At 37.8% G+C, this 18,028-nt stretch overlaps 1 protein-coding gene across 2 annotated transcripts in view; it reads right to left on the bottom strand.

Annotated features, from left to right (window-relative positions):
• Positions 1 to 18,028, bottom strand: part of npepps (aminopeptidase puromycin sensitive) — a 221,343-nt gene that overhangs the window by 69,038 nt on the left and 134,277 nt on the right. For both annotated transcript variants that reach the window (XR_011955143.1, XM_072561298.1), the window contains exon 9: positions 8,355 to 8,469. Coding sequence is in view for 1 of the 2 variants with exons in the window: in XM_072561298.1 (XP_072417399.1) it covers positions 8,355 to 8,469 (115 nt within the window). In the remaining variant the exon portion in view is untranslated. The remainder of the gene's footprint in view (positions 1 to 8,354; positions 8,470 to 18,028) is intronic.

An 18,028-nucleotide genomic window follows, 5' to 3' on the forward strand; every position in this document is an offset into this window, starting at 1 on the left:
AAAAAATACACAACTGATTCATAACTAGTTTCACCAGAAGAAGGTTTCAAATGATTAAGATTAAGTCAATACATCAACTTTACTTTTTAAAATATTAATTAAAGATAGTTGCTTGATTTGGCTTTTGGGAATGTACACATCAACTTGATAAATGCAAAAGAACATAACTCAGTCAGGACTCCAGTGTCCAATTATAGAAATATAATATTAAATTTATAAAGCAGAAAGAAAACAGGCTTTCAAATGACAGCTTTGACACTTCTCTTTTACTGTGCTAGATTTTGCTTAAGTGGCACTATACAAACATCTAAACACCCCTCCCCTAGTTCTCTCTCTGGTTTTCTTGCAACCAGAAACCAACATCTTAATTCCAGCAACACCTTAAATGAGACTGCATGTTCCAACTGGTGCAGTTTTCTACTATAAGAGCAATAATTGTATATTATTTATATAAGGTATTGTTTACAAGATCGATGTTAATCTTTTGGCTTTAGTCAGTTCTGCTATAACGCGGTAGTTCTGTACTCATGCAATCCCATGTTATAAGAAAATCGCGGAATAGCCGCACCATTTAAATTAATGGGGCCAGAATCACATTAAAACCAACACGCTTTAAAACTTCATGCTTTAAAACTTCATGCTTTTGAAAGTGTCCCCAATTCATTGATTGTGTTATAGCAAATTTGTGTTAGTGAAATATGCTTTAAAGAACAACAACTTGTAATGGCAAATGTTTAATATTTAATGAAAACAGCAAACCAGTGAAGCAAGCAAGCACTGATACCTATGAGAATAATTCAATGTTTGAAAATCCTTACTGGAGAAAATTTTCCCATGTGTTGACCGTAATGATATCCAAGGCCATGACATTTGAAAGCAAATAAATGATTATCAGTGATCCAAGATTATGAACTGCAGATGCAAAAACAGAAATTCTTGGAGAACCTCAGCAGGTCTGTTGCCATTTGTGGAGAGAAAGTAGAGTCAACATTTTGAAAACCTTCTTCAGAACTCTGAAGTTAAAATTAATATTTTAATTTAAATGGATAAACAAAAGCAAGTTAACATGTGCATAGTGATTCCAGAAGGAAAGAGTTGTAGCTGGAATTCAAGGATTACAATACAGACATCAATATAGTGAAAGATAATTCAAACATTTAATCATAGAATGGTCAGGTCCACAACAACAATTTTGCACACTGCTCACACCTCTGATGTCCACAGCTGAATCAGTAATGAAAGATATAAAGCAAAACGTGTTTAAAATTGCAACTTTTTCTTCTCAGGTGACTCTCCATGCAAACAACTCAATTTGGCACAAATTAAGAACAGCGAAGAGGGTTACCTCAGATTACAACAGGATCTGGACCAGATGGGCCAATGGGCTGAGAAGTGGCAGATGGAGTTTAATTCAGATAAATGCAAGCTGCTGCATTTTGGGAAAGCAAATCTTAGCAGGACTTATACACTTAATGGTAAGGTCCTAGGGAGAGTTGCTGAACAAAGAGACCTTGGAGTGCTGGCTCATTGCTCCTTGAAAGTGGAGTTGCAGGTGGATAGGATAGTGAAGGTGGCATTTGGTATGCTTTCCTTTATTGGTTGGAGTATTGAGTACAGGAGTTGGGAGATCATGTTGCAGCTGTTCAAGATATTGGTTAGGCCACATTGGTTGGGAAATGCAAGGTTACAGGGGATAGGGTAGGTGGTTGGTTCTGGGTGGGATGCTCTTCATCAATGGGCCAAATAGCGCACTTTTACACATTGTAGGTATTCTATTCTGTGAAGTGGGGCTAAGTTAGTTTAGAAAACTTGGCCAGCATGAACGAGCTGGGCTATTTCCATGCTGTATGACTCTACTATACAAGTACAACCATTTTAGAGCTTAAATAGCAACACTCCATTTAGCCCTCGAGTGAAATTTAACTCTCGACATATCTGTATTTATCAATTCATTACTGAGATCTATAAAATCATGAGAGGTATAGAGAGTGGATAGAAAGAAGTTTTTCCCCAGAATGGGGAACTTAATTCCTAAGGGTCACTGGTTCAAGTTGAGAGGGAAAAAGTTTAAGGGAAATATGCGCACAAAGTTCTTTACATAGAGGGTGGTGGGTTATATTACGAAGTTGAAGGTACATACTGTACCTTTAAGAGAAAGTGAATGCTGTTTTGCACCTGTCATATATGACTAGCTAGCAGCCTCAGAGTGTACTGGAAAATTGAAAATATGTAACATTTGGCTGTGAAATTGATACCCGGGTTTTGGTTGCTGTTCTGTCAACATTTTGAATTCAGCCAGTTTAAATTATGACCCAAGATACTAAAACCCAATAGAATTTGAATTTATTGTTTTTGTCAACTTCTGATTCAATGATATGATTTGATGTTTGGGGTATAAGGCAGCAGGCATTTTGAAAGTTAGACAGAGTATACTGCCATTGAGAGAGAGTGCCATTCAAAATACTCTCTGTCAAAAGGTACCCTTCTCATATGTAACATCATTGCAGTAAAAGCCAGAAGATGACCCAGGGAGATCTCAGCTGAAAGGAGGACACCAGAGATGACAGCTGCAGTGTAGTTTTGAAATTAAGTTGAAGCAATTTTAATATGGGTTTTTTATTAGAACAGTATGTTGTTACACAGTTAGAGGCTGTTAGAAACATTTAAGACGATTTGTTGTTTTTGTCAACCTGATGTTTGGGGTATAAAGCAGCAGGCATTTTGAAAATTAGACACGAGTAAACCACAAACGAGAGACTGCCATTCAAATCACTCTCTATCAAAGGTACCTTTTTCATATGAAACATCTTTGCAATAAAAGATAGAAGACGCACAGGGTGATCTTCAGCCGAATGAAGCAGGACACCAGAGACTACAGCCAGTGTGTAGCTTTGAAATTAAATTGATGTAATTTTAATGCAGGTTTTTATTGGAACAGCATATTGTTATAGAGTAAGAAGCAGATAACAAATATTTAAGAAAAAGGAGGCTTAGAGTTGTAAATAGTTGTTGTTTAATGTTCACTTTTAGAGTTAAGGAATAAATTGACATTATTTTCTTTAAATAGTGAAATTTGGCAGTTCTATGTCACTCACATTTTAATAGATTACGAGGAGAAGTGTGCTTTTCTTGGTGTTTCATTTAATTAGCAGAGGATTCACTGCAGTGTCATAACAGTACCTGGAATGCGTCGCCAGCAGAGGTGCTAGAGGCGGGCACGATAGTGTCATTTAGGATGTATGAAGAGAGGTACACAAATGGGCAGGGAGCAGAGGGAAACCGATCCTTCGAAAATAGGAAACAAGATTTAGACAGAGATTCTGGACCAGCACAGGCTTGAAGGGCCAAAGAGCCTGTTCCTCTGCTATCATTTTCTTTGTTCTTTGGCATTCACACTGGCAACAATAGCTGTCTTTTCATCCCAAGTCATTTCAGCATTCAGAAAGATAAATGTTTCCTCTACAAAGAGGCAAGGATGGCACAAACTAAAAAGGGCTTACAAAAATGAAAAAAGCAGCACAGATCTGCCGACGGAGAAAGATAGCAAGGTGAACAAATGGCCATAAAGCAGTTGAAAACAGCTACTAAAAATTATTATAATAAAGGAAACTTGCAAGGGTCATCACATTGAATAAGAATACATTTTATAGTTACAAAGGGAAAGTGGGTGGTCAGGAGCAAAGCTGGCCCACTAAAGACTGAAAATGAGGACATTGTCAATAACTCTGGGGAACTGGCAGACATGTAAAATAATTACAGAAATTTCTGGTAAAGCTAAGTAGAACTATGGAGCATCTATGGAGAGAAAGACGACTGAACATTTTGGGTCCAGTGACGCTTCTTCGCTGGACCAGAAATGTTATCTCTGCTTTCTCTCTACTTATGCTGCCAGAATGCTGAGTTTTTCTGATAATTTCCATTTGTTTCTGAATTCCAGCATCTGAAATTCTTTGGTTTGTATGCTGAATAATTATTTTGCCTCAATACTTACAGTAGCAAAAGGTGGATAGCTCGTGTAAATCCTGAGGAAATAGTGGATCAGGAACAGGAAGTGAATAAAACTAACATAAGTAAAACACTGAGAATGAGGAAATTAACAGAATTTAAGTGTGACAAACCCTAAGGACTTTGCAGTTTTCATCCGAGGGTGTTAAAATAGTAGAGGGGATCACAGTGCAGATGACTTAACTATAATCATTTAGAGTTCCCTGGATAAAGAAGCTGTTTATTTGGATTGGAAAATTTCATGCCACTCTGCTTTTTGAGAATGAAGAAACAGGAAAGACAGGGAAGTTAAAAAAACAGTTAGCCTAACTTCTGTATCAGGAAATTGTTGCAATCTATAATCAAGGATAGGGTAACTGAACACCTTGAAAAATTTTAATCAGGGAGAGTCAGTGTGGATTCGTAACAGGCAGGTCATGCCTGACAAATTTCATTGTACTTTTTTTAAACAGGTGACTTAATTGGTGGACAGGAAAAAAAAACTTCACAGGTTGATGGCATTATGGGCTGGGACAACACTCATTGCCCATTCCAGAAGTCAACTACACTGCGGCGGCTCTGGAGTCACAAGGAGGTCAGACCGGGTAAGGTCAGCAGTTTCCTTCCCTAAAGAATATTAGCGTACCAGATGAGTTTTTCCTGACAATTGATTTTAGATTCATGATCATTAGACTCTTAATGCCAGATTTTTACTAAATTCATCTAAACTCAATTAAACTCAGGTGCACAGAACATTACCTGGGTTTCTGAATTAACAGTCTGGTGATAATACTAATAGGCCATCACCTCCCTTTATGGAATGTTCATGGATGTCATGTATATGGACTTCCAAAGAGATGTGATGAAGTCCCATATAAGAGGCTGTTGGTAAGGTTGAAGCCCACGGAATTGAGGACAAATTACTGACATCGCTGGGAACTCAGTTGAGTGGCAGGTTACAGAATTTAGGTAGAATGGGTAAGTACTCAAATTGGCAGATGTGACCACTGATGTCCAACAGGATCTATGTTGGGGCCTCAATTATTCACCTTATTTATAATGACTTGGGTAATGGCACAAAGTCATAGATCCAAACTTGCTGATGACACAAACTTAGGCAGCTTTGTAGACTATGTAGATGATAGCATTAAATTACAGAAGGATACTGATCGACAAGGTGAATGGGCAAAGCTGTGGCAGATTGCATTCAATGTAATAATTGTGAGGTTATTCAACTTAGACTGAGAAAAGGATAGATTAGGGTACTTTTTAGATGGTATGAAGTTAAATATTGTCGAAGTTCAGGAAGATGGGGGGGGGGTTCAGGGGCATAAATCTTGAAAATGCCACAGACAGTTGCAAAAAATAATCAAAGTAGCTAATGGAATGCTGGTGTTTATATCTAAAGGACTGCAATATAAAGATTTAAAGTTGTGTGACGGCTATATAAAATGCTAGTTAGACCCCACTAGAGTACTGCAAGCATGTTTGGGCACCACATCTGAGGAAGGATATATTGACCTTGGAGGCCTTGCAGATTTACACAAAAGTTACCTGGACTTCAGAGTTAAGTTATTAGGACAGATTATACAAATTAGGCCTGTTTTCTCTAGAATTCTGAAAGTTAAGGTGTGATCGGATTGAAGTCTTCAAAACATTAAAAGGAAGAGAAAGGATAGGTAAATAAAATATTTCCACTGGTTGGAGAGTCTTGAACTAGGGGGCATAGTCTGAGACTTAGGGCTTGGTCTTTGAGGCAAAATGTCAGAAGCACTTTTGTATACAAAGTGTGGTTGAGGTTTGGAACTCTCTATGACAAATGGCAATTGATCAGTTGTTAGTTTTAAGTCTGAAATAGATAAGACAAATGGAAGTATTAACGAATATAGCCAAAGGTAGGCAAATCAAGTTCGGGCACAGATCAGTCATGGTATAATGGCACAGCAATTCACTGTACTGAATTTTCCACCAGTTCCTAATTTCCCAATTGGAACCTAATAAAATGGAGCCCAACAACATATTCAGCTAGTATTAAAATGTTGACAATAGGCTTTCCATACCAAGTCTAACAGAATAAAGTACAGGAAGACAACCCTTTATCTGAAATCCCAAAATCCGAAAAGCTCCAAAATCCAAAGTTTTTTTTGCTAATTATTTTCTCATAAATAAGGTTGTTTGGTGTGCAAACAGTTAACTCAAGTCCACACCCGCTCGATGCATGTCACTCAGATGCAACATGCAGGGGCATGGTCCAGCACTGGCAGGCCTCAACTTTGTTTCAGGGCCCGTTTTACTCAAGTCAGTCTGTTCTTTGGAAAGAGTTTTTTTTTTAACAATTTTACCAAACTGTCACTTATTCTGAAATTCAAAAAATTCTGAATTCCAAAACCCAGCTGGATCTGAGCATTTCGGATAAAGAATTGTGTACCTGTAAATTGTTGTGCATATTATATTGATATTTATACAGTATATTCACATTGTTATAATCAAAAGTTGCATGAAAATCCTAAAAAAGTGCTGCTGAATTCACACTAAACCTAAATGGACTTACTTTTATAAATGTCTCGTGAAAGTGTGATCTGGCAGTGGAATGACAATATTCAAACTCTAATGTTGCTGCCTATACTTAAGTCCTTGCATAACTTCAACTCCTTGGGTCAGCAGACAACATACACAGATATATAAGTAGAACTTGTGCTACTTGTGTATCAAGCATGCCAGTTTTGCTTCAAAACATGAGACAAGTTAGGTGAGTGGGCAGATGCATGGCAGATGCAGTTTAATGTGGATAAATGTCTGGTTATCCACTTTGGTGGCAAGAACAGGAAGGCAGATTACTACCTCAATGGTATCAAATTAGGTAAAGGGGCTGTTCAGAGAGATCTGGGTGTTCTTGTCCACCAGTCAATGAAGGCAAGCATGCAGGTACAGCAGGTCGTGAAGAAGGCTAATAGCATGCTGGCCTTCATAACAAGAGGGATTGAGTATAGAAGCAAAGAGGTGCTTCTGCAGCTGTACAGGGCCCTGGTGAGACCACACCTGGAGTACTGTGTACAGTTCTGGTCTCCAAATTTGAGGAAAGACATTCTGGCTATTGAGGGAGTGCAGCGTAGGTTCACGAGGTCAATTCCTGGAATGGCAGGATTGCCTTACATGGAAAGACTGAAGCGACTGGGCTTGTATACCCTTGAGTTTAGAAGACTGAGAGGGGATCTGATTGAAACGTATAGGCTTATGAAAGGACTGGACACTCTGGCAGGAGGGAACATATTTCCGTTGATGGGGGAGTGCCGAACCAGAGGACACAACTTAAAAATACGGGGTAGACCATTTAGGACAGAGATGAGGAGAAACTACTTCACCCAGAGAGTGGTGGCTGTGTGGAATGCTCTGCCCCAGAGGGCAGTGGAGGCCCAGTCTCTGGATTCTTTTAAGAAAGAATTGGATAGAGCTCTTAAAGATAGTGGAGTCAAGGGGTATGGAGATAAGGCTGGAACAGGATACTGATTAGGAATGATCAGCCATGATCATATTGAATGGCGGTGCAGGCTCGAAGGGCAGAATGGCCTACTCCTGCATCTATTGTCTATTGTCTATTGTCTAATATGCACTGGTACACATTTTTAATACTGACTGACATAACCACAATATCTCTGAAAACTATTCTCATGTTGGATATACAAAATACAAACAAATGATCAGTATGTTAGGCAGCATCTGTGGGATAGAGAAACAGTTAACTTTTCAGGTTGAATACCATTAAAAGTCTGATTTGTATAACGACATAGTGATGTTGGTCTGTTCTGATAAGTCACAGATGCTAACTGTTTCTCCAGCCACATATCCTACCTGACAGGCTGCATGTTTCTAGCATTCGCTGGTTTCATTCTATTCTGGGAAAGGGTAAGAAGTATAAAAGGTTTCAACTTAGAAGCTCCTTGTGGGGAATAAAATTTACAATAACGTTTTATGGAGGTAAGAAAGAAATTTTACCACCTTTTGTCAGATACACACCAGGTAATTCCATTGCTGTTAAAATATACTAACAAAAAAAGTAAATGAGGTAGTTAGAAACTCAGTAACACATTCTTTTTAGGTTGTAATGAAGTAAGACTTCAGAGAAATGAAATCTACTACCTTTTGTAGTATAAGACCTTCTGAAATCTGTAACACCGATTGTTTTTAGCTTGATTCAGACTTTGCAATTGTGACTGAACCATGAATTACCCTGAACAGTGGTTCACTGGTACACTGAAATTCTGTGTCGCCTACAGGAGTTTGCCTGGAGACACATATCTTACTGAAAACAGAACAAAGATAAGCTGAGTTTTAACAAATACAGCCTTATTTTACAAAAATGTGAATATTACCATGGTGACTAGATTTCCAAACCACTGATGAGCAAGTTCATGGCCAACTACCAAAGCGACCCACTGTTTTGATGAAGCACAGGAGTTTTTGGGATCAATTAGGAGAGCCGTTTCTCTGGAGGAAATGAAACATAAGAGATATATTTCAGGAAATGAGAAGAGCATTTTGAAGGTAAATAATTAAACCTATAGAGCTTCTAAAGATATTTCAGGTAAATTCACAAAGCAGCTTTTGCTTATTCCACTTTGTAATTACACCAAGGTCTTGTATGTCAGGATCTGTGCTGTCAGTGCTGTTTCCATCACATTAATTCCAGAGTTCAAACAGTGTGGAATGATATTCAAGAACGAAACACACAGTCCATCCACTTCACATCTCAATACTGATCTACTAGTATATTGCAGTACCAGAGCATGTCCTTAATAAAAGGACAATTCAGTTGTCTAAGTTTGTTAGAATCCTCAAAACACATTAATGGAGTTCAAAAGTGTACTTCACATTAAGTTGTACATTTAGTTCTGACTGAGAAATTAAGTTCCCACCCAGATCTAAATTCTAAATTGTAAAATTCAATCTCACTGACCCTAAAATTCAAAGTGAATGGAAGTACTGATAGTTTTGGCCATTAAGCTTGAATAACTGAATCATACGGCTAACCTGGTCTCACTCCAACTTTGAGAGCTAAGTTCTGAAGGGTCACTGAACTTGAATCATTAACTCTGTTTTCTCTGCACAGATGCTGCCATCTCTCCTGAGTTTTTCTCGCAATTTTTGTTGTTTGCTTGAGATACTGATGGCAGTTAGAGCAAAAGTATGGATGCTGTGCCCGAGGGAGGGGAAAACAAAGTAGGATTCTGGGTTCTTACAGGTGCCTACTTTTCCATTTTGAGCTAATATTAGTAATTGGATACCAAAGCCAAATGCTGCATATTTCTGAGCTGTTCAATTAAGAGTGTTGATTTCTGAATTGTGAGGAGAAAAATGCGAGACAGAGTGGCACCAAACGGCTTTGATTGACAGAGTATTAAAATGTTATAATTGCTAGGGCAGCAGAGGCAAGGAAACATCCAGAGCCTGCAGACTGAAAGCATCCATCTCTCCCTTTCTCTGTCCATGTGGGAAAAAGACAGAAAATACCAACAAATTTTGAAGACTTAAATCCACCCGATCAACCGCTGAAGGATGACAGTCACCCTATAGCCAACACCATTTATTATTGCTAAAATCAAAAGAACTGATAGAAAATAACTTTCTATACTTTGTGTCTAGATTTTTAATCTTTACCCTGCCAATGTTTTTTTTAATGTGTGGTATCAATTTGTGTTGTGTCTGGAAAATTGAATATGTGTGTATGTGGGTTGTTTGAAGGGGTACACTAAGTTGTATAGCAATAAATTAGAAATTACTTTTGCTGAAGTTAAGTCTGATACAATAAAGAGTCGTTTTGTATTGTCAAAGCTGGTAGAAATCAGGTGATAGCTTATTGGACATTAGGACAGAATTATCAACACACACTTCCCATTTAAGTTGTGACAATATTTAAAGCTTTGGACACATTTAAGAATTGCAGCATTTTAAATGTTATAAGCAATGGGATAATACACTGCTTAAAATGTTCACAAGTGCAGTAGACTTGAAACCAATTGTGGTTCGTGTTTGACTTAATGATAACTTGTCAAGAAAAATGTTCTAATTTACAATTGGTTCTTCTAAGGTTTTTGATCAGTTCGAAGAACATGTCGTAAGAATGAATTGTACCAAAGTACAAAAGCTTATTAAAGTGCAGAAATATCTCGATGAAGATTTCTGAAATTTTTAGAAGTGGGTTCTCAGATATCTTATTTGATTGATTTCAATTCGGTATGTGGAGTATGAGTATGGAAGATTCCTCTTCCTACTACTTAGATGCTTGGTGGAGCATTGTAGCACTGTCAGTGTATATCAACTTAGCATAGATCCAGTTTGCTATACATTTGGAGAATTATTTGAACTACTGCAGTGTAACTAAATTTTCATGAACCATTGATAACTTTCATGAATGTCCTTTTATAAGAGATCAAATAAATAAAATAGCTGTCTGTTAACTAGCTCCTAGAAATTACAGAAGCATTTCAGGACGATTTATTGGACCTCAAAATCAAGTAGGATATTTAGAGAAAAGTGGCAAATAGAGTTTGCATATTTTCTTCTCAGGGATGAGGGAGGTGAAATATAAATATTAATTGAAAACACTTTAAACCAACTTGTTAACAAATAGTTACTTAAAAAGCAATGCAGCATTGACTGTTAAGCTTGGTTATCAAGCGTAGCTGACCAAACATAATCCTGAATGGAGAATTTATATTAATACATTTAGAAATTAGGAATATTAGACTGCAGAAAGAAAGCTTATTAGACATAGAAGGAAAAGAGTAGGTAGGGAAAGAACAAACTTTTCATAATGGAAAGATGTAAGGGTGTCTTTGGTAGACTATTCTGTTACTAAATATAAAAATGATGAGGGATGAGGGAGCAAAGTAAATCCAAGATGATGCCAAATTGAGAATATGGGAGATTGTGTTTAGGACCACTAGAAAATGCAGAAGGTTACAGATTGAAAAGCAGGATAGACAGCTAAAAGCACAAGTCTTGCATTTTACTGGACTTTTCATGATACCGGACATCTCAAAAGGTTTCACTAATAAGGAAGTATTTTTGAAGAATAGCCACTGATAGCAAGTTCCCACAACATTGTACTAATTCCTAGATCATTATCTTTTTGTTATGTTGAGTGATTCATTGAAGTCATAAACGTTTAGGACACAGAAAAAGGCTATTTGGTCCTTTGTATTGTGCCAGCTGAACATTGTAGATTAATTCCACTTTCCAGCAATTGGTTTATACTCCAGGCAATTTATAAACAAAACTGAAGGTTTCTGCCTCTACTAGCTTTCCAGTGAGTGAGATGCAAACCAGACACTCATTGGTTGAAAACCATTTTTCATCTCCCCTCTAATTCTTCCACCTTCACTTTAAATCTATGCCTTCTCATCTGTGATTCTGTCAAAGCAAGCAGGCCTTTCCATTCACTCTGTCCAGAATTTTACACATCTCAATCAAACTTACCCTCAGAATCCCCTGCTCCAAGCATAACAATCCCAACCTATCAAATCTTCCTGCTATTTTCCAATCTTAGTAACATCACCATAAATCTCTTCTACACTCTCCCTCATCCAATTACTTCCTCTGTATTATGACGACCAGGACTGTACACAGTACTTAATTTGTGGCTGAAGTTATGATTTATACAGTTCCAGCATAACCTCCCTATTTTTACATTTTGTGCCACAGTTAATAAAAGAAAACATTCTATACACCTTTTGGAATCACCTTATCGATTTGTTCGAACTCCAGCGATTCCCTCTCCCAAGCATATTGCTTGTGGGGAAATACCTCTTTTAGCATAACTGCACTAATGTTGAGCAGAAAACGAGGTCTCACGCCACACTGAGTCAAATGGTGCTTCCAAGTTACCAAATGTAATGATTTATGCCCGGAGAATCATGGGACTGAGTGCTGTTCTGGCTAGTTGTCCAACACTGACAATACTATAATTCAATTTGACTATATTTTACTGTTGCATGAATAACCCACCACCATACAGATTAATTCCATAAATAATCAAGTCCTGTTTGAACACGGAGATAATGTCTACATTTCATGTCGTCAGACACAGCACCATACCCTAGCACATAGAGCCAGTGTTCATCAACTCCAGCTGTGCAGGTAATATGGCCAATTCATCTGGCATTGAAGATTTGCAGTAACTCTGGTGTCGGGGATATTGTTAGTCTCAATACTTGCTGGGCGAATGATTTCTATCTCTGGATCTTGAGGATTCGCATTAGTTAGTTATTTCTCTCAAGCCACCTGCTTTTTGTGCCCAGTACAAGGCCAAAATATTTGAACTGGCTCTCTGGGAGCTTGACCCCCATCCCTTCACACTGCTGCTATTGTTTCAGCTTTTAAAAATACACTCCAAAGCCTCACAAGCTGTTCACTTTATTGGCTTGGAACATACTACTCATCACTTCTGTCTCACTCTCTCTTTATAGAAGAACCAGGACAAAATACTCCTCTTAAAGCCAAAATATCAACACAACTTTCCCTTCCACTTTATAAAAATGACCAATATACAAAGATAGCTTCATTTATAAAAACCTTTAGTCTTATGTTACTAATACATTACAATATATATACATTATATGCACATTTCAATGAATGTTTGCATGCTTACAGTGAATACTACAGTCCATTTTAATCAATTTTTTCCGGCCACAGAACATCTCAGTCTTCCTTCACAGTCGTGACAATGTGCTGGCAATTATCTTCTCTAGTTCTGCCACATGCATAATTTTCAAATTGAACGGCTACAAATAATAAGCTCCATCTAAACTGTCTGAAGTTTTTATCCTTAAATTTTTTCGCAAAGCTTTAAGTGGTTATGATCAGCATATACAATTGTTTTAGACACAGTACTGGCAACATAAATGTTGAAATGTTGCAATGCTAACAGCAAACACATGGTCTTCTTTTCAATTGTGGAATAGTTCTGTTGATGAATACTCAGCAACACTATTTTCTCGTAGTCTTCTTGCAAGAGTACAGCACCAACACCCACTTGCATTTACACCGATAGCCACCTTGAATGGCTTTGTAGTTAGGTGTGACTAACACGAGGGCAGTGGGTAACAGCTTTCAGGTGGTCACATGCCTTTTGACGCTCTTGCTTCCATGGACATTTTCTGCACCTTGTCAACAGGACAGTCAGTGGAGTAAGCACACTGCTAAATTTTGGTATGAACTTTAAAAAACATTCAGTCTCAGGAACTGTAGTATTTCCCTCTTCAGTGGTATGGGAAAGTTCTAAATAAACTTTGTTTTCATATCCTGTGCAGCCATTTGTCCATGACTAATAACATGACCCAGGAATATGACTTGGGCTTTTGCAAATTCCCTCTTAGGAAGTTTATCACCAAGCCCGCTTCCTGAAGTTGGCTGAACAATTCAACGGACGTTCCAAATACTCCTTCCACATCTCACCAGATCATCCATGTACACCACACAACAGGGTAATCCTGAAATGATTATTGATTCTTCTTTGAAATGTGGCTGATGCATTCTTCATACCAAATTACATAACATTAAACTGGTACAGTCCATTCGCTGTCATGTAACCAGAAATTTCCTTCACTCTTTCAGATAAGGTCCTTACCAATATCCTCTGTATTTCCAACTTATAATTCTAAGTTGCTTGTCTCATCTTCTCAATACAGTCTTCCAAACGTGGCACAGGATATGAATCAGATTTTGTAGCTGCATTGACTTTACTATAGTCCACATATAAATCAGTGGGTACCACCTGGTTTTGGCACCATTACTATGGGTGAGTTCTATTCTCTGCAACTCACTTCGATTATATTTTTAAAGTGTGCTTTCAATCTCTTTCTGAACCTGTGCCAACTTTAGAGGGTTACATTTATAACGATGCTGTTTAATTCAAACAGCAATTCCTAGATCTACATCATGACAACACGGGAAGCAAATTGTGGGCTGGAGCCTGGGGTAGGAGGCAGTCAGAGTCCTGGGCCACAGCCCGGCACATGGAGGCAGTTAGGCCCCGTGTTCTGACGCCTGGTAGGCGCTGATTCAGTGAAATATGTCAAGGACTGTAATTTGAGTTTTCTTAAAGCTTTGTATTCCTTCACAAGGCTTTCTTTTTACTCTTTCAATTCTGTAACAAACACAAAGTATCTGTACCTAGATACTCTGTGCCAAAGCAGTGACATTACGAACTTTTCACTGCACTCATTTGAGTGCACATGACAATATTCTAGTCGATGCGTAATTAGGTTTGTACTTCCCAGCTTCTACCCACCATGTGATTGTAATAATCCTTTCAGGTCATTTCAATTTTCCTCTGGAGGGGAACTCCATAACTTAGCCCAATTTGAGAACTTCCTCATTGTCCAGTTTGATTTGAGGAATGCCAAATTTACAACAATCATTGGTTCTTCACTCTGTTGCAACGAGTAACACATTCTCCTTTTGCTTTACCTTCCCTATCAAAATACCTTTTGAGCATATTCACCTGACACACTGATTTCTTTCTATCTGGCATTCTTATTAAATAATTCAGCTCATTCAATTTCCTTTCAATTTAATAAGGCCACCAAACCGTTCCTTTATAAGGTTCACTGACCACTAGCAGTAACACTAAAACTACCTCCAATAACAAAGTTGCAAATTTTTGATTTCTTGTCTGCTTCCTGCGACATAAGTTTTGCTACTTTTAAATGCTGTCTTATCAACTCACCCACTCTATTTAATCTTTCCCTAAAATTTGATTTGGTCTAAACATGTGGTCTCTGAACTGACTTGCCAATTTCTCTTGAAATGATTTCAGCAATCCACTTACCTAATGCCCAAAAACTAAATGATTCATCATGTACATGCCTAACTGTAAAAAAGGCAAATGGAACTCCTATATCCCAATCCTCTTGACTGTAAGTTGTCAACATGGTCTTTTAAGTTTGATACCACTGTTCAATGTTCCTTGCAATTCTGGATGGTATGCAGTGGATTTTATTTCTATCCAAAACTTTCTTGAATAACTGATTTAAAATTTGACCCTTGAACCAATTGTATCTCTGTGGGTAGTCCACATTTAGTAAAACATTTGAGGGACTCTTCTACAATCCTTTTAGCCGTGATGCTGCATAATGGAACGGCCCCCATTAAGCTAGTAGACACATCTGTTATGGACAACAAATATAGTTTCCCAATTCTTGTTTCAGGTAGGGGTAGGGGTCCTACGTAAAAGGTTCCTCAAATGCAGGAATAGGTATTAAGGATGCTGGTGTTATCACTGACTGACGTTTTCCAATTAGGCGACATATGACACGTCCAGCAAAAATCAACGACATCCTTATGCAATCCAAGCCAAAAAATATGTTTTTGCATTTTGACTTAAATTTTCTTTGCTCGCAAATGACCTCTTATTGGTAATTCATGTGCAAGCCACAATATCTCATTTTTATAACTTACTGATAATACAACTTGAACTTCTGCCGATTTTTCATCTGCCTGAATATGTGATGGTCTCCATTTTCTCACCAAGACAATTTCTAAGATTGTAACATTCTGAGGTACACAGATTCTTCTTCGGTGTACACATTTTGATACAACTGCTTTAGTATTTCATCTTTGTTGCAATTCGGTTAATTTCTCTGAACTAAAAATATCCACATTGTCCTCCACCCGTTTTTCTCTAACCATTTGTTCAAACATGGTTTCTGATAAATTGAACTTCAACTTTATCTTTATTCTAAGATTTCTCCTCCTGTTCACCTGTGGCTTTGTGACCTTGTTACCAGAATCAGGAAAAATCCCACAAGATACTTCCTTTATCACCTCAGTTTCCTGATTTTCCACTGGCTTTTCAACTCCCACCTGTGATCCAGCTACATCGATACAAAGGATAAACTATTTCTGGAACACAGAACTTCTCTATTATTCCACTTTTCGCTGGACTCCCCAACCTCACTTTATATAATGGAACACTGCTCTTCTCACATATTACCACTTTTTCTAGAAATACACCTCCCAAATTATGTATCTCCTTATCTCTCACCAAAGACGGACTTATTCCTTTACCTGCTCTCCTGGTACATGAGTTAAATCTTACCAACACAAGTAAACTCTTTAAAGATTTGGCACTTTCTTCTCAACAAATCCTTAACCAGATTGTACATTCTTTTGGCTTTATAGCTTCCACTGTGTTTTCCTTTACCACTTCAACAAAACTCACTGGCTTATCCTGTTTTCCCACATCTGTCTTCCCAGTGGCCTACTTTATTACTGTGAATAGACTGAGCATCTTTATTTCTCTTTCCCCTTTACGAGTTTCCTTTTTACCCTGTGGCAAACTACCTTTACTATGTACAATGAGATCTCCTTTTCCCTTAACACTTGAGGATTTCTCTTTTCCTCAGCTTCTATTCCTCATGGATTGAAATTGATGTCGGAAGCCAAATTTTGATTTATGAACCAATTCATATTCATCTGCCATTTCTACTGCTAATCTTGCAGTCTTAACCCTCTGCTCTTGCACACAAGTGCTCACAACTTCAGGAAGAAAATTTTTGAACTCCTTCAAAATAGTTCTCTCTCTAAGAGTGTTGTATGTTTGGTAAATTTTCTAGGCATTTATCCAAAGTTATTTCATTTGATTCTTTCAAACTCTATGTACGTCTGACTGAGTTCCCTTTTTAGATTTCTTAAACATTGCCTATAGGCTTCTGGCACTAGCTCATTTGCACTTAAGATTACTTTTTTCATCTCACCATACTTCCCAGATATCACCCCTGATAGTAATGTAAATAACTCACTCTCTCTACCTACTAACCTTGTTTGGATCAACAATATCCACATGATTAATAACCATTTCATTTATCTAGCCACTTTCGCAAATGAAATGAAAAAGGCAATGCTTGGACATTGAACTTAGGCAATGCTTGGACATACTTAAACAGATCCCCAACAGGCCTTTGGCTATGATGGGATTGCTCTCCATCACTGTCCTCACCACTACTCCTACCTTCACCTCTACCTCCACCATTTTCAAGGCAGAACTGGTACTGCAGATACTGGAGATTAAAATCAAGATTAGAGTGGTGCTGGAAAAGCACAGCAAGTCAGGCAGCATCCGAGGAGCAGGAAAATTGATGCTTCGAGCAAAAGCTCTTCATCAGGAATGATGATGAAGGGCATTTGTCCAAAATGTTGATTTTCCTGCTCTTTGGATGCTGCCTGACCTGCTGTGCTTTTCTAGCATCACTCTAATCTTGACTCCACCATTTTCAGGCAACTTTGAGCTTTCAGTTCCAACCTCCAAAGTTCGAAAACCCTTTCCATTCTTCTACTCGGGCCTTCCTTTCTGTTTCTTTTTCCTTTGCTTTCAATTGTAATTTAAACTGTTTCATTTCCTTTTCATGTTCAAGTTGCTTTGCTTGCAATTGAAGTTTAGCCATATCCAAAGATTCCAAAGACATTTCTCACAATTGTAAATGTCGAGCTATTGCTGCAATTTCCTCTCCTTTTCACATGAACAAAAGCAACCCCAGGTTGTCTGCCAACTCCAAAAGCTTTGCTTTGCTAACTTTCTGTACAACTCCACAAATGACTTCTTCCATCCCAGGAGTCAGAGTCATAGAAACTCTTAGTGACTGAAAGAGCCATTTCAACACAGTGCACATTCTATTTAAATTAACCAAACAACATCTGAAAAAAGTGTTAGTTCTATAATCCTAAACCCAACCTAGAATTAGAGATGTTGATCCAACAAGAGACCCCAATTTGTTATAGACCAAACTAAAGCTCCTTAACATATATTAAGAAGATAACCTAGAATCCAACTTTTTCTTATTTTTAAAAAAGTATAAGGCGTTATTGTTCTGGATGTAATTCAAGTGGCCAAACTACCAGACTTGAAGCAAAACACACTATTCTTACAGTATAGTTAAATTCAGACAATATAAGAATTAAAAAATTAGCTCAATTGTAACTCTTTTGAAATATTTAACAAGACAACATATATGTTAACCACCACTGATCAGGTGTTCCAAGATAATAA

The sequence above is a fragment of the Chiloscyllium punctatum genome, chromosome 42 (genome assembly GCF_047496795.1).
Source record: "Chiloscyllium punctatum isolate Juve2018m chromosome 42, sChiPun1.3, whole genome shotgun sequence".
In the NCBI taxonomy this organism is placed as follows: Eukaryota; Metazoa; Chordata; class Chondrichthyes; order Orectolobiformes; family Hemiscylliidae; genus Chiloscyllium; species Chiloscyllium punctatum.